Source organism: Solanum lycopersicum, chromosome 4 (genome assembly GCF_036512215.1).
Source record: "Solanum lycopersicum chromosome 4, SLM_r2.1".
Taxonomy (NCBI): Eukaryota; Viridiplantae; Streptophyta; class Magnoliopsida; order Solanales; family Solanaceae; genus Solanum; species Solanum lycopersicum.
In genome coordinates this window covers 50,244,398-50,264,268 of record NC_090803.1, presented here as the reverse complement: position 1 = coordinate 50,264,268, position 19,871 = coordinate 50,244,398, and the positions used below count along the sequence as shown (strand labels likewise).

The 19,871-nt window shown below is 30.4% G+C and overlaps 2 protein-coding genes across 2 annotated transcripts; one reads left to right on the top strand and one right to left on the bottom strand.

Moving 5' to 3' along the window:
- Positions 1-391: 391 nt before the first annotated feature.
- Positions 392-3,990, bottom strand: LOC138348156 (uncharacterized). The gene is made up of 3 exons (XM_069296768.1): positions 3,912-3,990; positions 2,532-2,596; positions 392-1,153 (listed from the first exon to the last, which is right to left on the bottom strand). The coding sequence occupies exons 1-3, from the start codon at positions 3,988-3,990 to the stop codon at positions 392-394; spliced, it is 906 nt and encodes a 301-aa protein (XP_069152869.1).
- A 9,945-nt stretch (positions 3,991-13,935) lies between these two features.
- On the top strand, positions 13,936-17,050 carry LOC101266815 (putative F-box protein PP2-B12). The gene is made up of 3 exons (XM_004237446.5): positions 13,936-14,379; positions 15,949-16,067; positions 16,181-17,050. The coding sequence occupies exons 1-3, from the start codon at positions 14,095-14,097 to the stop codon at positions 16,668-16,670; spliced, it is 894 nt and encodes a 297-aa protein (XP_004237494.1). The 5' UTR covers positions 13,936-14,094; the 3' UTR covers positions 16,671-17,050.
- Positions 17,051-19,871: the final 2,821 nt, after the last annotated feature.

The following is a 19,871-nucleotide window of genomic DNA, read 5'->3' as shown; positions in this document are numbered from 1 at the left end:
GCCTTTAATGCAATCTGTACAAGTATCAAAATCAGTAAAATTTAAAGTACTAAGTACTCCATAATTTACAAATCTCTTAATTTTATCGATGGAGATATGTCCAAATCTCTGATGCCATGAGATAGAGGAATCTTCATTTATAACACATCTTTTAGTGCCAGTTTGTACATGCATAACAATATGAGTGGAATCATTTTGTAAATTAAGAGAGAAAAGACCATCAGACAATGTATCACATCCAATAAGTTTAGATTAATAGAATAGTTTTGAATCACCTTCTAGAAAGAAGGAATATCCCAAAGGTACAAATCTTGATACTGAAATTAAATTCCTAGAAAAATTAGGAACATAAAAAAAATTTCCAACTCTAAAATAAAGTCACTACTAAGAGCTAAATTGTATGTCCAATGGCTTCCACATCCAACTGTATCTTGTTTCCAAAATAGATGCTTCGTTTAGCTCCCACTGGCTTCCGCAGGTATTTTAAATCCTGCAAAGAATTTGTAATATGGATTGTAGAAGCACAATCAATCCACCACGTGTTATGATTAACATCAATCATATTAGCTTCATAACAAACAAGAGAGATAGAAGTGACTTTCTTAACAAGCCATTGGTAAAACTTGACACAATCATGCCTTATGTGCTTCTTCTTTCTATACAAGCGACACTTGGCTTCCTTGTTTATGTCTGTTTCAAGTGGTGCCTTTTCTTTAGACCTCTTGTTGTCTTGATTGGTCTTCTTTCCTTGAGTATTCATGAATGCACTTTCTCCTATTTCTAGTAGTAGTCGACCTTCCTCTTGAACACACATGGCCATGAGTTTATTAATAGACCATTTATCTTTATGTGTGTTATAAGAGATCTTAAAGGGACCATACTGTGCAGGTAGAGTATTAAGGATATAGTGCACAAGAAAAGTTTCAGACATTTCAACTTCAAGAATTTTTAGTTGAGCCGCTAAGTCTCGCATTTTTATAATGTGCTCATGCACGTTTCTCACACTAGTGAGCCTCATTGATGATAATTTCATAATTAAGGTGCTGGCAAGTGCCTTATCTGAAGTGTCGAATTGTTCATCAATAGCCTTCAGTAATACCTTGACATTGTTATACTGTTCGACAGAACTACGAATACCAACAGATATTTTGGTCTAAATGAACATAACACTCAAACGGTTAGAGTGTTCCCATTGCTCATGAAGAAAAATCTCATCTTGAGTGCTGATTTCATTAATAGGCGGATCGTCTTTCCTGATAGCATAATTAATATCCATACACCCTAAGTGAAGGATAATTATCTTCTTCCAAATCTTATAGTTCTCACCATTCAGTTTGGGATATCACAAATATCATATAAATTTGCATGTTGCATAACTGCAAAAAATATACATACATACTTAACATAAATTTGAGGCAAGTAATATAAAGTTGAATCTACCGACATAAAAATTATTTGTGGGATAAACTTTTAATTCAATTAGATTCATATTTATGATAAAATTATCAATTTAATAGCATGATATTCTATCTTTATGACAAACTATTAACTTTCATTCAAAATCTATGTGGGTAATTACGAAAAATATTTAATATTTCATCTTAATTAATTATGCAACTTAATTATAAAGAAATTAAGTTATCATATCATGCATAATTAGTTACAATTCTAATGTCTAAAAATTTTCTTTATGTGATCCTTAACTTTTAAAATTTTATTCAATTAAAGATGATGTGGCTAAACTTTAATCAAATAAATTCTAGATCACTTAGACATTTATTTCTTTAAGTGAATCAAAATATAATATATAATATCATTTCATTAATATTGTTGTGGTAAATCTCAATAAAATAAATTATATGAATAACTAAATATTAACTCAAAATCAAATAAAAGATTTATTGTTGAACATTATGCAACATAACAACAATTTGTTTGCCTTTTATATTAGAAAATGTGTTCAAAAATTTCAAAACAAGGTCTAAATTTTTAAGAACCCATTTAGGCGATTTAGAGAATTCTGACAATTAACAAAGCAGAGGAAATTCAACTTCTCTGATACCAAATGTAAGACATTACAGAGCAATGAAGCAGCGGAAATATAGAGTGATCGACATACCTCTAGTCATTGTTAGCGATATAGTCGGAGTCTACAATTCTTCTTTTCTTCAAAAAGATCTTCTAAGCACTCAAAACCTCACTCTTAGATGGTATGGAGTTTTTAGAAGTAATGTGCTTAGGACCTCTGAACCAAATGACATATTTATAATCGTTCTTCCATCAAGAACGGTAAAGAGATATGGGAAGTTACCAACCACTAGAGTAGTAGGGTAGTGGATCCATGTAGTGAAATAATGGTTAGTTAACCATTATCCCATTAGTGTGATAATGAGTAATTAATCACTTTTCCATTAGTGGGATAATAGATAGTTAACTATCTTCCTATTAATGGGATAATGGATAGTTAATTACCTTTCCGTTAGTGGGATAATGGGTCAATGAAATGGATAATGGACCCATGTAATGCAGACCATATCAGCATTAACAAAAATGCCAAAACCTTCATGTTGGCGGACTACAAGTGGAAGACTAACTCCTGCATACACAAGCATCAAAGTGAAAGAAATGTTAAATCGATAGTGTAATAAATCTCAAAACTCTCTAAAACATAAGTTTTTGAATAAACCATCAGAAACTAAAAGACTCTCCAAAATTGTCTATCTATGAAGCATCTATTGTACAAAGATGAGTTTCGGGACAAGACCCACGACTCCTCAAGAGAGCTTCTACTAACACCTCATAAAACTGGAGTCCGTCGGAAGCAACAAGGTCTCACGCAAAAGCTAACGAGCGGATGAAGTGATTTCAACAAACACTTGTTGAGGATCCTAAGAACATTCATTTTTATCATTAAAAGATGTTGGTTGAATAACATCAGTACATTGAACTTACAAATATGTAATATAGTTGAATAAAACAACTAAATGAATGGATCACAGCATATATAAATATATACTCAACCAAATATAAAGAAATAAGGAAGTGAAATCGTTAAAACTGTACATAAACACTTACTCATCTTTGAGCTCAACATATTAAGTGATATAATAAAAATACACTTTTAACTCTATTCGAGAGATTCTCTAACCGCCATAAATATCTCTGAAGTCATAAACTCTTTTTAGAAATCAAAGCTTCTCTTTCCTCAATGTAAAAAGTGATACATTTGGAAAAACTTAGTCCCCTTATACTCTTACTCAAATCATGTTTAAAATTCTTTGTCAAAACTCATCTTTGCTTCTCAGGATATCAGTTTAAGACAAGCATATTTACTTTGAAAGATTCTCAAAAATTAAAACTCAAAATCACATGCTAAAATATTAATAACAACATAGAAAACTCAGTAATCATAAATCAAGAACTCAGAACTCAATGATACTATTCAAATCAAGAATACTCAAAATTAAGGGTAAAGCCCTAGTTTAATTGTTTATTGCATTTAAATAAATGTAGGGTGTGAGAACGAACTCATTTTATCATTATGATAGCTTTACATACCTGATTATGAACCTTTTAGAACGAAAACTTTGGTAGAGACTTCATTTAACTTGAGCTTAAAATCCTAGGGATTGATCTTGAAAGAATAAACTATTTTATGAAGTTCTTAGAGTGGAAGAACTTGAGAAAATGTTGGGTAGAAGGCTTCTCTTTGCATCTTGAATTTCTGGGAAGAAATTCTTAGGGTTCTTGATGGAGAAGAGGAACCCTAGATGAGTTTTAAGAGAATTTTTAAATTCTTGAATTTTTAGATTAATGATTTGGAGAGAAAAACTTGTTATTTGAATTATATACATCGTTAAAACACTCAAAAATGACTTAGAATAGGGTTAAAAAGCTTAGGAAGGGTTTACCAATCGTCGAAATATCTACCGACTGTAGGTACAGTTGTAGTTCAATGACTGCCTGACAGGGCTTTACTAAAACAGGCATATAGTCTTACTCCAAACTCATAATGAGTCAAACTTGGTGGCATTTGAAAGAGGATTCATAGATTTTAATTTGATAGGTCATGGGTCACCTTACTATATATAACTATTGACCTAAGTAGAATCTTATAATGAAACTCAATCAACAAGAAAACTTTCAACACAACTTTGTTCCAGACGATTTTAGTAACCTTAATTAGGCGTAAAAATTTAGGGGTTTAGATTTTTAAAGGTTAGGAAAATACTTAAAATATCTCCTCTTAAAAATTGACAAAAGCCATCTACGGAAGGTTATATACGGTCTGTACAAAGATCCACAGGCCATACTCCCTCTCAAAGACCCTTTCTTTGTTCCATAAAAACTTTGATGGATCATCTCGCTCATCCATAGAAAATTTACTGAAGTGTTTCAGGACTTGGTTACCACAATGCCTTTCTACGACCCGTAAATCATCTCGTGAACCTTAGACCTGAGAACCAATATGTAGAGCATGGTTCCACGAACCTGTATATGGTTTGTAGATATATCTACGGGCCTTTTGTGCCACCAGACTGCAGAAACTTTTCAAGGTCTGATGTAAGGTAGAATTTTCGGGGGTGTTACACAGCCGAACATCTTTTGTCAAAAAATTCGACCATGGATATAAGTAAAATATTTTTTATCAACTAGATATCTTAATAAATGAACATGATTAAAAATAACAGAGACTTTTTGTCTGGCGGTAAGTGTACTCATTTGTGTCTTTGAGGTCCTAGGTTTGACCCTAGATTGCTATATTTCAACACATTTTTTTTTTATCTTTTTATTTCTAGCCTTGAATTATGATACAGATTATTCAATGAATTATTGACCTAATTATAAAAATTTTATTGTTTCTATATATTCTCAATCCTATTTTAGTGAATTGTTAGAGTATAAAATAGTTTTCTTTATATATTTGATTCATATTAAGTGAAATTTTAGAGTATAATATAGTCTTCTAAAGTCATGTTGAAAATAAAATTAAAGTACTTTCAATTGTTATTCTTTGTATTATTACTAAATTATTCTTTTAGAAAATGTAAAATAGTTAAAAATCTTATTAAAAGAGAGGGAAAACAAGTATCAATAATTCTGTTGAACTTTAAAAAAATAATCACTTATTTTGAATTATGAAAAAAATCTCAAGAATTCACTTAATATGAACTAAGGGGGTGTAATCAACTAAGAGTTAAAATTGTTTTTTCTTGACTTCTCTCCGCTAGTTTTGATGTATACCATTAATATTTTTATAAGGCATGATGCATAAAAATGTCTTTTAACTTGACCTCATTTAACATTTACACCCTCCAACTTTGAGTGCGCATAAGTAGGCACTTAAACTTGTATAAAGTTGAACAAGTAGAAACATGACCGCTATGTGGCATAATACACATCGGACACCAGGTAGGACAAAAATTGTCATTTAGAATGTAACGTAGGACATGTGTGTCTATTTATTCAATTTTATACATGTTTTAGTGCCTACTTCTGCATACTTACAGTTGGAGGGTATAAATATAAAATGAGGTAAATTTAAAAGGTATATTTATGTATTATGCCTTTTTTATAATTTTAAGTTTTCGTATGATTTAGTTAAATGATATGTAATTTAATTTTAACTTTTGGTGCACTCACTCATCAGTAAAAAAAAATGTATTGTGCACCTACTCGGCAAGAAAAAGAATTCACTCTTTTAATGTTTGAACATCCTTGACGATATCTTTGGCTACGCAACTGGCTGAGGTTGTGGACCCCTAAAGGAGAGTACCAATAAAATAGTTGTGAATATAGAAATTATAGACGATAATTTTTGTTATATGATTAGTTCTTTCATTTTCTATGAATGCTAGTGAAGGCATGCATCAGAATATGTATATATTCTTTACGTAATTGGAAAAAGAAGTTAAGATTAGATAAAACAACTAATAACATTCTGAAAATTTCTAAGTTAAGACTTGAACCATTATTCATTTGTAAATAACAATGTACCTAAAGTTCTTAATTATTCTTAGGTGTTGAGGTCAATTCTCTAGTTTATGAATGATTTTGTATATGAACTAAGGTCACTAGAATCCCCTCGCACAAAGTTGAGTTAAATGTTTTTTTACCTATTGAGTTCCAATATGAGATTTTACTTGGGTCAATTTCAAACAATCATATCTCTTAGCACATAAAAAATTAGGTAGTCCATGACCTATTAAATTAAAGGTTTTTGAGTCATCCTTCCAACTCCTCCAAGTTTGCCTCGTTTCAATCTCACACTCAAAAGATGTGCTCGTCTTAGTAAAGCCTCTCTTTTAAGGCACCTCAATAGTTTTTGAGGGATAGTTTGGTCTTTTCTCGTCCCTTCTAAGTCTAGCCACATTTTTTCTTCACATAATTAAGAGTGTAATCAGTGTTGCAACATCTTTTCATGTTCTTTAATGCTTAGAGGAATTACAATAAGGTTCCAAAAGGAGAAAAATCTAGGTTTCAAGCGTCCTCAAGGTTCCATCAATTTTCGGCAACAGTCTTTGTTCTTTCCAGATATGAAAAGTTTCTCACACTGTTGATTTGTTTGTCCTCACTCCCTACATCTCAATTTTAAGTCAATAAATTGATACATCTAAAGAATTCATTCGATGTTCTTAATATTGAATTCAATTCTTTAACAATTGAGGTTTTTGATTCTTTTATTTTGTGAATCTTTTAGTGTTATTCATGCTTAGTATCACATGAACACCTGTATATTTAGTAAAGTTATATTCTCTAAAGGAATTTTATGAAATTTCTCATGTATTAGTTTCAGGTTTGAAAAACAAGAAAAGTTTAGGAACGATTTCTCAATTCTAAACTAATTTGGAGTCCTAATTTAAGCTTGAGAATTCAATGGGATGTTGGACAGGGGGATAGGGTGGCGCACTAGTAGTGCGCCCAGGCCTGACTTCTAAATTTCGAGGACTGGCGCTCTGCGCCAGCCATACACCAGGGGCCGCTAGTCAATCTCAACTTGTATCATCAGATGTGTGTTCCTTTAAGTTGTTGTCACGTTTCCCTTCTATGTATGAGCTCCTATAGGCTTCAATTACCTTTGAATATTTCGACATATCCTAATCACATGTATTAATGCATGTTGAAAACTTAAGCGAGTTTAAGAGAAAAGTTTGAAAGTTTTCATTGAGTTATTATTGAGAATCCCTCTGAACCAACAATGATCTTAAGCTAATTTTCTAAGAAATCAAAGATGAGTTGATTTTGAGTTCTTGAGTTAATGATTCTTTTTCAAATTTTATTTCGTGTATTGAGTTTTCTTTTTTGTTATTGATATTCTTGTGTTGAATTGTTCATGTCTATATATTAGCATAAACCCTATAAAATTAATATTCTTGATATGAGTGATATCGTTGAATTCTGAGTTCTTGAGTTTCCAGTGTCGAGTTTTCTATATTATTATTGAGATCCTTAAGTTCATTCATTCATTTCTATATTTCATAATGGACCCTATTTGAATTATAAATTTTGAGAATCTTTTAAAGTCAACATTTATGTTTTAAACTCGGTTTTTGAGGAAGTAAAGAAGAGTTTGAGAAAGAGTATAAGGAACTAAGTATTTCCCACATGTTTCATTTTTACATGAAAAAGAGTGTATTATGAAAAAAGAAACTTTGATCTCTAAACGGATTTATGAGTTCAGAGGTATTTTAGAGATGTTACATCTTTTAAGAAAATAGTTTGAGCAATTATCTCAAACTAGAGAAAGAATACTTATTATACATTTGAGCATGAGTATTTATTATTATGAGTAGTATTGAGCACCGTTCTATGAGTTCAGAAAACTCAAAATCCTCATAAACCATATATGTCAGCATGGGTAAGGGATCATACTTTTCAGATAAATTCTTATTCCTTAGTGGATTCATTTAGTTGAGATGTTCTATAACCCGGCAAGGTATAAGACGGTTTTGATAGCTTGGCAAGACACTATATCATCACATAACTCATAATGATGGTTGTTGGTTAGACAAACTCCCAAATAAGAGTACAAAATAATTTATTATATTTTTTTACTCATCCTTGAGTTAATATCTTCTATTTATGAAGTTTTAACCACTGCATCTATTATTATTGTTTTTGTATTGGAGTTAAGTTGAGGTGATTATTCGTCCAATCTCATCGATTCAGTTATTTATTCATTCATCTTTCCTTACATACTCGTACATTTAATGTACTGATGTTATTCAACCTGCATCTATTATGATGCAGATACAGGTGTTCAGGGGCATCAACAAGTGTTTCTTTGACAGTACTTTGCACTTCAAATAGCTTGGGTGAGACTCTTTACATTCCAGGGGTCTTCACGTTTATTTTCTAATCAGAGTCTTGAGATGTCATGGGTCTTGTCCCGACATCAATCTTCATTAATCGAGTCATCAATAGATAGAGTTTAGGACTCTTTTAGTATTTACGTTTTCTTGAGATGTTTTTGCAAACTATTATACTTATGTAATTGAGTATTTTACAATCAGTTTAAGTTGGGTAGTTACTTTGAGTTTAATTGTTTACAAAATTTTGTTTTAAGCCTTTTACCGCTTAAGTAAGCCTTTCGCTAAGTAGTCAGTCAGATCAAGGGTTCGCTTGAAAACCAGCAATGACTCTCAAATGCCGACCACGTCTAGGATGTAGGCTCAGAGCATGACATAAGCATGAAAATATTGGGACTGGGGTTTTATCAAATGATTTGGGACCTAACAGTAATAGTCTATTTGAGACTTAGATTAACAATTGTTAAAGCAATGCTCAAGTGTTGTGAGGACTTACGGTAATATCTTTTAGATGAGGAAGGACTCTAGTTATACTTTAGAAGATCATTTTAGATCTAAAATTATTTAATTAGAGTTTCGTAAAAGTAAATGGATCGACATTGCGACCTAGAATGAGAGTCCACATTCTTAGTTTCGCATTCTCATTGATAAACAACTAAGTATTTAGTAACTAAGCAATAACAAAATCAATGTCTTTGAAACTTAGATTGTCGAAAATCATTTTAGAAATAAAGATAGTATGTTCTCATTATATATATCAGTAAAATTTTTATCATATTCTGTGAAATTCGATTCCAACCTTATTGGCTTCTATATTTGAACAACGATTACTTTATATCCATTGATAGATATAATTTATGTGTATCAATGCACACCGAATGACCCCGTCCATCTCATAACACTTGTCATTTTTCTTTCTAGAAAATTAATTTGATTAATCTTTTAATCTAGATTAATTGATTCCATTTAATTTCACATTAAAAACTAAAAGGTCATATATATAAAAATTGCACAAAAGAACTACAATATAATATCAATTATTATAATAAAAATACATCTTCAAATATTTATTAAAGTCACATATTTAACTCAAAGATTGAAATAATAAAACATTATAGAGTAATACTTTTCTTATAAATTGCGACAAGGGAGTAACAAGTATGGGATGTCGACGTGTCTTGCACACAAGTGAGGTCAGATTTGAAGGCCTAAGCTTTTGAACCTTTTCCTTTAATTTGCTTCTCTTTCATACTCAGAAAAGGTTGACTTTTTCTTAATTTTTCTTTAATCTTTATATCCCACAAAATAAAAGTTAAAGAAAAAGAATATAAAAGGGGCCATTATATATTACAAAATAAAAACCATAGTATATAAAAGGGGAATATGCATGTTCTCAAAGCTTAGTCTTAATGGCTAAGGATTCAACCACAGCATTTATTCCATACTTTTAACACTCCTTTTTTTTGTTTTAACATTCTACATGCTATATGCTAGTTTAACAACTAGCTTTTCTTCTTTTTCTTTTTTATTTTTTAAAATTATCTAAATTTGAATTTTTAAAAAAGAAAACATTAACATTGCCCTCATTTTATTCAGTGACTGTAAATTCACATTCCAAAATAAAATAAAATTAGAGTATATATCTTTTTGTTTCTTTACACCTTACAGTGAAAATAATCTTTATTAATAATTAATTAATTATAATAACATAATTACTATTAAATAATTATTATTTTTTTATAGATGATTAACACTTTTTGTAAAATGCTTTTAAAATTTATAGTAACATTAAGTTCAATAACAATTAATTAGTCTCGATAAAAACTTTAACATACTCTCTAGACTAGGTGTGCTAATTTACCACTCACTTATATATTTATGAATATTTGCCTGATTAGATCCAAATGTTTGATGTGTGATTAATTAGGACACTAATTTCAGCATTAAAAATTGGGTGGTAGCGGAATTATGTGTTATTTACATTTTCGACCAAGATGCAATGTTCGATTCTTATGGCATTTTTCTTATCCAGTACTTGCCACTCTCCAATGAAACTAAAATGAATAAAACTTTATTCTATGCTTTAATAATTTCTTCAGGAAGAAGGTTCTTAATAATCTCTCAAAAAGTAAAAAGTTCAGATGCCTATGATCAAAAAATATTTTTTTTTTCTGTGAGAGAAGAGGCATGCAACAAATCTCAACAATACATTCCTGATTTTTACTTTTATAATGTTTGTTATGCAGGGAAATGTTTTAATTCTTTTTTAAAAATAAAATAAAATAAACTTTTTTATAAATAAGAAAAATGATTTTTAGTTAAAAGTAACGAAAGGAAAATGAGTTTCGTAGGTAATATTCTAGATAGATTGTCTCATCCCTTCCTTTGATCTCTTGTGGCTGCTCGCCGCACTCCATTTTCGTCGGTCTATTTCACAATTATATTATTTATTTAAATTATAAATATATAAATATTCTAGTGATAATATTTTTTGCTATACTTTCACACTAGAAAATAATTAAAAATTATTTTTTGTCCCTATGGAAAATATTAACACATAGGTAGCCATATAAATTTTTATTTATTACAACTGAACTTTACCTATAAACAATAAAATTATTAAATTTTATCAAGTATAACTGTAAAATCAAAATATATACATTATTATTTGGACAAAATATTCCCATAACTATACTATTAATATATGGATAAAGGTTAATAATTATTAACTATAGTGGATGAAAATAAAATTTTAATATGACAACAAAATTTTATGATTTTACATTAGAGCGTCGAAAGTTAAGTTATATTTATGTAATAAAAATAATCATGCATAATTTTTAATTATTTTATAGTTTGTAAACACAATTTAACTTATTGTGTAGATATATATTAAAGAATTTTTTGATAGGGTGTATAAAAATAGTAATGAATATTGTATATTAGTAATGTTTTATTAGTTATATTCATATAAGATATGTTAAGATTATTTTTCAAATCATGTTTGACTTGATCTATTAAAACTAGTATGTGTTATATAATTTCAAATATATTATTTTATTTATAAAAGTACCCGCCACACATACGATAAAAAAAATATGGAAAAAGTTTTCATGAGAGGCATGTATATCTTTAAATATTTTGATGCATACAATAATATTAATAATTAATAACATAAATTTCTATGTATTAATGATACATACCTTAATACAAAATAAATTTATATCAAATATTTACATTTATTGTACACAAATTGAAAGGGTGTATTATATAATAAGATATTAACAATATATATTAAAATAATTTGTGCATTATTTTTCTAATGCACATTATCAATATAACCTCTAACATTATATATTGCAGTATTGGTAAGGAACTAAATTAGGTGAATAAATATGACAAAAGAGCATCGTCGTTTCTTATTCTTGTATTATATCGTTTCGTTACTATACGTACAATGTTTGTTTTAGTTGTTACTTAAAATGTATTATATTATATTGTTAAATTTTGTTTTTACGTAACATTGAAAATACATATTTTATAGAACAATCGATTTGGTGTGTTCCCATTATTATTTGATTTCTTTTTCCAATTATATCTTTACCGAATATTTAAAAATACTATTTTACTCTTTATCTTAAATATTTATATTTAGCCAAACCTTCGACCCTAAAATAATTAAGGATATTTTTAGTAAATTTATAAATTACAATACAGTACGATATTATTAAATCAAAACAATTAAAACGTTATTAAACAACAACAAATAATACAGTCTAGCCAAATATTGTATCTATATATAATATAATACATTATAAAACAACGAATAAAAATGATTCAAACAAAGTGAAAGGAATCATGATTCATGAGCAGTACTCATCTCTATTGAGGTTTGTTTTCTTTAATTATATTATCAATAAAATATCGTTAGATACTATCTAGGATATAAATTAAAAATAAAAAACCATGAGCGGCTGATCAACTTGTTGGATTTGGATTACTATAAATGGGAAACATAAAAATTCAAAAGGGAGGGAAATGGAAAATTCAAAAATAGAGTGAAAAGAAAAGTTTCTTTAATTTTTGGAAAGAGACTTTGTCCCTCATTATTATAGTGAGAGAAAGGAAAATTAATGTGTTCATTTATTGAATATATTTTTCTTGATATCCAAAAAATTGGGAAGAGAGTTTTTTCTTTTTCGTCACTCACTCAATTTTACTTTAAATTTGGTTAATGGATTGATAAATTTTTTGGACTAAACTTATTTATTGATATTAATATTTTATTAAATTGATTTTTCCTTTAGTTTGTTCGTTGAACGTAAAGGAGTTTAATATTTTTTAAATAGAAATTTTGTGAAACTTGAAATTATATGTCTTTTTTTTTGAACCCAATATTTGATTATTGTTATCATTTCTTTTCTTAGAGTTAAATAATAAAAAAATTTAATTAACATTTTATGATATATCTTTTTCATCATGTTAATATATAAAATATTATAATTTATAGTATCTTTTGTATAAGTTTTTTAATAATTTGATTTTTTTAAAATTTTAAACATCATATTAATGTGATCTAATTTAATTTTAAAAATTAGTTAAATTAACTTTTTAAAAATGAAACATGACAATTAAAAAGGGATGAGTGGAGTGGAGTATGTGTTATAGATTATGATAGTTTAAGCATGTAGTTATTCCCTCTGTCCAGCTTTAATTGTAATATTACGTTTTTCGATAGTCAATTTGATTAATTCTCAAAGTTAACTTAGATTGCATTAATTCAATATGTTTAAAAAAATAGATATTCAAAATTATAGAAAAAGTAGTATAAATTGAAATTTTGACATATCAATATAATGAATAGTTACATTGTAAAACATTAATCAAAATTCTTATAATTTGATTTTAAAAACAAATCATGACAATCAAAAGTAGGGGTGTTCATGGTTCGATTTGGATCGATTATTAACTAAAATCAAAACCAAACCAATTTAATCAATTTTCTAAATTTCTAAAACTAAACCAAACGAAAAATAAACATCGGTTAATTTGATTATTATCCGTTTGGTTCGCTTTGATTAGTTTTTCTTGTTTATCCGATTTGAAAGTAATAGTATTTTTTGGACATACTTCGATAGATATAAACATCTAACACATGAACAATCGACAGAAAAGCTATTGTCGATTGAATTAAGCAATACTAACAAAAGTTATTGTTACACGAAAAAAGTGTTTTAATTGCGATAAAGTGTTACTATTTTATGTGAACTTGAACTTAGAATTGTTATAGTCCGGCTAGAGTTTTGGGATTGAGAAAATTATAAAATTAAAAAACTATGTTAAATATACTTCAACAAAATATATATATATTTTATATATTGAATAATATATAAATAATTATAAAATTTATATAACTAATTTATCGTTGCAGTTTGATTATTTTTATAATTTTTTTTTTGATAAAGCCCAAACCAAATCAAGTAATATTAATTTTCAAAATTTAAAACCAAACTCAATTAATATCTATTTTTTTAAAATTGATTTGGTTTGAATTGAGATTCAATTTTTTTTTTTTTTTGCCAATAACCATGAAGAGCCTAATTAAAAAGTATAGGGAGAGAATAAACAAGTAAATTTAGGCCTTTTGCGTTGTTTTAAAGAATAATAAGTGTGCTATAAATAGGCCAAGATTCCTACTCACCCGGCATGATTTATAACGATCTTCTCTACAATTCATCCAAATACATACAACGATATATATTTTGCTGTCTACTAAATTCAGTGAATGGCGGTGGAGAGATTCGCCTGCGGCGACGAACTGCCGGAAGGTTGTATAGCTACGGCACTGTCGTTGACGAGCCCCAAGGACGCCTGCCGGCTGGCGCTGGTGGCTTCAACTTTCCGGTCAGCAGCTGAATCCGACGCCGTTTGGGAACGGTTTCTGCCGCCGGATTATTATGATATCATTTCCCGGTCCATTGACGGTCCAGATTCACTTAATTTCGGTTCAAAGAAAGACCTTTACTTATACCTATGTGATAACCCTATTCTCATCGACGGTGGTACCAGGGTTAGTAACTTATAATCAATTATAATTAACTTTTTTTGCTTATTATTAACTTATTCAATATTCAGTTTTTGTTGTTGCTAATTAATTAATGTCACATTCTTGAACTAAATAAATGCATGCCACTATTTATCCATAAAATCAACAAAAGAACTAGTAATTTTTTTTTCCAATTTTACCCTTAGTAATTAGCATGGATAGTGTGAGTAGTATTTGTCCAAATTGGAGAGAGATTTTAGGCGGACTAATCTAGATTTGCACTGTGTAGGCTTCATTTGCATGAAACACCTATCAAGATTTTTTCATATCTAAAAATCTCGAATGGAAACACTTCTGATCAAGAGGGCAGCATCCTTTTTCACCATATGTGTGGAGAGATTATAAATATATCAAAAGATAAAAAAAGAAGAAGCAAATAATGATGAATTGGTAAAATAACTCAGGGGAGATGCAAATGGCTAATATGGTATTTAAGTTGAACGAGATGGGAGTATGTGTATTCTAGGTAGGTCGCATCGATCATACGTTTTGTTCTGAACTAAAAGCCTAGAACATTGATCGATCGATTAAGCATTACTTCATGCTTTAATTTACCTTATTGGGTGACTTTCAAATATGAAATGTGTGCAAGTTAATTATATACCATAAGAGAAGATTCTACGTCGCTCAAGCAACTATATCATTCAGTTGTTGAAAGATTGTTCTCTGAATTATTTGGCAAGTTATGAATAAATAAGCAGAGTGAATTGGGAAAAAGATCTGTTTGATTATTCAATGGAAATTATCCGTGTTGCATTAGAGATAAATCTATATTTATGGCGTATGCCTATGTATTGATTTCCCTATTAACACTTTTTTGCATTTTTTACTACAGATTATACAGTGTACATATGAAAACATAAATTGACGGGTAAATGATAATGATCCAAATTTGTTTCTAGAATTGCTATTCATAGATTGAATTGGTCCAGTAAACATAACAAAGTCGTTGAAGTCTCTACTAAAATCTTGCTCTAGATCTTAAGTCGACTGGAAGATTATTTCATGCATATAGTTGTTATAAACGAGCAGTTTGATGATATATCTATAATACATCATGTGTGTGAAAATGATAGTCTATCAATGTGAAAAATGAGTTTCTAGTGTTTGTTGTACTTTTGTTTTGCATGGATATCAAATTAGTAGCTTTCAAATCAGTTATAAACTTATGGTTTCCATTTCAGGTTGCATAAACCATAGCCTTTCCCTGTCACTGTTATCCCTTTTTCCCTGCCTTTTTTGTCCTTTGACTGTTAAGTAGTAGTAAAGGAAATTGAAGAAAAACAAATATTACTAATGGGACCTGTTTGGCCCCACGAATAGATAGTGTGGCTCCACCATCAAGTTTTAAGTATATGAAAGTGACATTCTTTATCTTTTTTGCTTTTGAATTTTGGTCCATATATGATATAATAACTCATTTTCCTCTTGCTTTCTATGCTTTGACCCACACTTGATGCTTCATTTTGTTAGTTGCTTACTTGCTAAGTATCCATCTGACTGACATAGCACTGTTGATGCAAATTAAATTAGAGCTTCTCATTGGAGAAAGGGAGTGGAAAGAAATGTTACATGTTAGCTGCAAGGTCGTTGCAAATTGTTTGGGTCGATACGCCTAGGCATTGGAGATGGATTTCCCTTCCTGAGTCGAGGTATATATTTCACACATATACACAACTTTTGATGATTGTTTAAGAGAAGTAAGGAGGGCAAAGGCCGCATTTTTTCATTTGATGTTTGATTGATTTTGTGTGGTAATTAATAGGTTTTCAGAAGTTGCCGAGCTTCTTGATGTCTGCTGGTTTGACATATCTGGCAAAATAAACACAAATATGCTCTCCCCTGACACTACATATGGCGCTTACCTTGTGTTCACGACAAAAACCAGGACCTGTGGATTTGAAAACCAACCTGCAGAGAGTTCAGTAGGGATTGCTGGGCATGAAAGATATACACATACATTTTATTTGAACCCTCAGGGAGGAAGGAGACAGTACAGATACCAAGTAGTCCCGCGACGGTTAGGAATATTCACCCACCACATGGCTCGCATATTGAGAGAGGAAACGGAAGATGCACCAAAAGGGTGTCGTCCTAAGCAGAGAAGTGATGGGTGGATGGAAATAGAGTTGGGAGAATTCTTTGTCAAGAGGGGACAAGAAGCTGAAGTAGAGATTAGTTTAACAGAGGTAAAGGGAGGTGACAGGAAAGCTGGCTTAATTATTGAAGGGATTGATATCAGGCCTAAGGAGTAAGGAGGGAAACAACATATCGAGTGAAATTATTTCCACACAGTAGGGCCTGAGGAAGATAGAGTGTACTCATACGTTACTAATACCTCTTAAAGGTAGAGAGGTTGTTTCCATCTAAAATAAAATGAGGAACCTGCTAGTAGAGGGTTAAAATCTCCCAGTATAATTCTTGAAGCGACACACTCGTGGCCGAGACCTATAGAAGGAAGTGCACAATTTTTCGCCCTTCTCGTCTCGAGTACATTTGTTTGCTTTATAACGGTAGTGCCACAACTAGCTTGCGTGCACCTACTGATGTATGTATAGTGCCTTTGGCGTTTAATGTTTGATGTAATGCGTCCCTTCCATTGTTTGGCTAGTAATATATCAATTTATTTCAACTATATATCTTTGATCGAATGCTGCTAAATCGTGAATGAATGCTGCTAAATCGTGAATTTTCGTAGTCCATATCCAGGATGGCAAAAAGAAATTCGACCCATTCAATTTGTTTCGACTTATTTAGCTCAAGCTATTTCAATCCATTAGAATTGAGGATTACCGGGTTCAAGTAAACCAGTGTTTTCCTCCTTAAATCATATAAAGTAGTGTTATATTTGAAAAGATTTTTAAATATAAATGTGTGAACCCATAATTATTCATAAGAGTGCAAAATGTGGTTCGTACCTTACCGAATGGCATCACGAGCTACTCGAACGTTCGAAGTATATAATGCAATGATTGTGTACACCTCTCTAAGTGAGATTAGAAATTTGAATCTTACATCTATCTGTGTAAAAGAAATTCTAAAATTGGCTAACACATATCTAAGTTGTTGTACTTCAAATATTATATAGCTTTAATCTTTCAAAATTTTCGTGTGTGTATCAAATCGATCAAATTTACAATTTACAAGTTGCATCCACCTTTTTGTAATAGCGTGACCATCATCTCGATATTATTGGGAAAACATAAGGGATGAATGTAAAATGACATTATGTTAATAATCTCATGAAATGAACCTATTTGATTTATTTGTGGCCTCAAGTGTGGTTTTTTGTTGTGACTGTGATTGTGCATGTTGTTTGCAACACATCAGTTGTCTCAATCAGTTTATTCTCCAATCTTCTTTGCACATCACAATTCTTCACCTTTCTTTAGTTTTCTATCTATCCATACTATCCAGGTAAGGGTTCTTTCATGTTTTCATACTTAACTGCTCTAAAGGATATTTTCATTTTTTCAGTTCCTTATTATAATTACGTGCCTTCCTCCCGTGTTTTCTGTTTACACTTTATTTTTCTTTGTCAGTTTATACACTACTATACTTTGCACATCACATTTTCCTTCGGCATTCTATCCAGTTAAGGGCTCTTCTGCGCTTTCATGCTTCACTGATCTAAAGGATATTTTCGTCTTTTAAGTTCCCTATTATTACTATGTGTCTTTCTCCTATGTTTTTAATTTACACATCACATGTCTTGATCAATTTATACTCCAGTGTTCTTTGTACATCATACTTTTTTTCCTTTCTTAAGCATTCTATAAAGGTAAGAGCTCTTTCATGCTATGTTGTTTCACTGCTCTGAAGGGTGTTTTCGCCTTTTCAATTCCCTATTGTAATTATGAGTCTTCCTCCCGTGTTTTCAATCTTGTCTTTGATTAGTTTATAATTCACTATTCTTCTCCTTTCTTCAGCATTATATCACGGTAAGGGCTCTTCCATGTTTTCATGTTTTAGTGTTCTATAAGATATTTTTCTCTTTTCAGTTCCCTATTACAACTACATGTCTGCTATCAGTGTTTTTAATTTACACATCAATTATCTTCATCGGTTCTTTGCACATTACATTTTTTCTCATTTCTTCAACATTTAATACAACTAAGGGTTTTCCTATAGTTTCTACGCTTCAATGCTTATAAAGGGTATTTTTGTATTTTCAGTTCTCTATTATAACTGTGTCTTCCTCACGTGTTTTCAATTTACTCTTCACTTGTCTTCATCAGTTTATACTCCACTATACTTTGCCTAACACATCTCTTCTCCTTTTTTCAGCATTCTATCCGGGTAAGGGATCTTCTAAGCTTTCATGCTTCACTTATCTAAATGGTATTTACGTCTTTTAAGTTCCTTATTATTACTCTATATGTGTGTTTCTCCTATGTTATCAATTTACACATCACTTGTCTTCATCAATTTATACTTTATTGTTTTTTGCACATCACAGTTTTTCTTCTTTCTTCAACATTCTATACAGGTAAGGGCTCTTTCATGTTTTGATGTTTCACTGCTCTAAAAGGTATTTTTGCCTTTTCAATTGCCTATTGTAATTATGTATCTTCCTCTTGTGTTTTCAGTATTTCTTGATTAGTTTATAATCTACCATTATTCTCCTTTCTTCAACATTATCTCCACTAAGGGCTCTTTTCATGCTTTAGTGCTCCAAAAGATATTTTTCATTTTTCAGTTCCCTATTATACAACTATATGTTCTACCAGCATTTTCAATTTGCACATCACTTGTATTCATCATTTCTTTGCACATCACATTTGTTCTCATTTCTTCAGCATTTTATTCAAGTAAAGATTTTCCTATAGTTTTTATGCTTCACTTGTTATAAAGGGTATTTTTTGTATTTTCAGTTCTCTATTATAATTGTGTCATCCTCACGTGTTTTAAATTTACAGATCACTTATATTCATCATTTTATACTTTTCCATTCTTAACACATGTCATTTTTTCTCTTTTCTTCATCATTCTATCCAAGTAAGGGCTCTTCCATGTTTTTGGTAACATTCCAGAAAATGTTCATGCCTAGTAAAGAGTCTATTAGATTTTAAGAATATGTATTGGGGTACATAGGCATCTAATGCCCAATATTTAGTAATATTGGGCATGTTGGAGAATATTGGCTTAAGGTGCTAGCCAATTTTCTATGTATACACAAGTAATTTAAATATAATCCAAGCTTGTTTAGAAATTGTACCTGCAATGACGGCCCTAAGCTATAATATAGATTTCATTGCTTACAACATTACATTTGTACAAGACATCCAAGCGTCAAGCCTAGGTACCATAGCACATGACCATTTAAAATGATCATGTAGAGTAAGCAGTGCCCAAGGATGTAGTGACGATCCTTGGGACAACAAGAAATGAGCAGCAACCCATGTCTAAGCACATGTGTAAGAATTCGGTTAGGGTGGTTAGGGCAGGCACACATG

Excerpts from the sequence above, each read along its gene's own strand:
- LOC138348156 (XM_069296768.1), bottom strand. The coding sequence starts at position 3,990 with ATGCCTGTTTTAGTAAAGCCCTGTCAGGCAGTCATTGAACTACAACTG. Across the intron at positions 2,597-3,911 it reads GGTAGATATTTCGACGATTG|GAGTTAGTCTTCCACTTGTA; the intron begins GTAAACCCTTCC and ends TTGTGTATGCAG. Across the intron at positions 1,154-2,531 it reads TTTTTGTTAATGCTGATATG|ACCAAAATATCTGTTGGTAT; the intron begins GTCTGCATTACA and ends ATGTTCATTTAG.
- LOC101266815 (XM_004237446.5), top strand. The coding sequence starts at position 14,095 with ATGGCGGTGGAGAGATTCGCCTGCGGCGACGAACTGCCGGAAGGTTGT. Across the intron at positions 14,380-15,948 it reads TCATCGACGGTGGTACCAGG|AGCTTCTCATTGGAGAAAGG; the intron begins GTTAGTAACTTA and ends AAATTAAATTAG. Across the intron at positions 16,068-16,180 it reads ATTTCCCTTCCTGAGTCGAG|GTTTTCAGAAGTTGCCGAGC; the intron begins GTATATATTTCA and ends GGTAATTAATAG.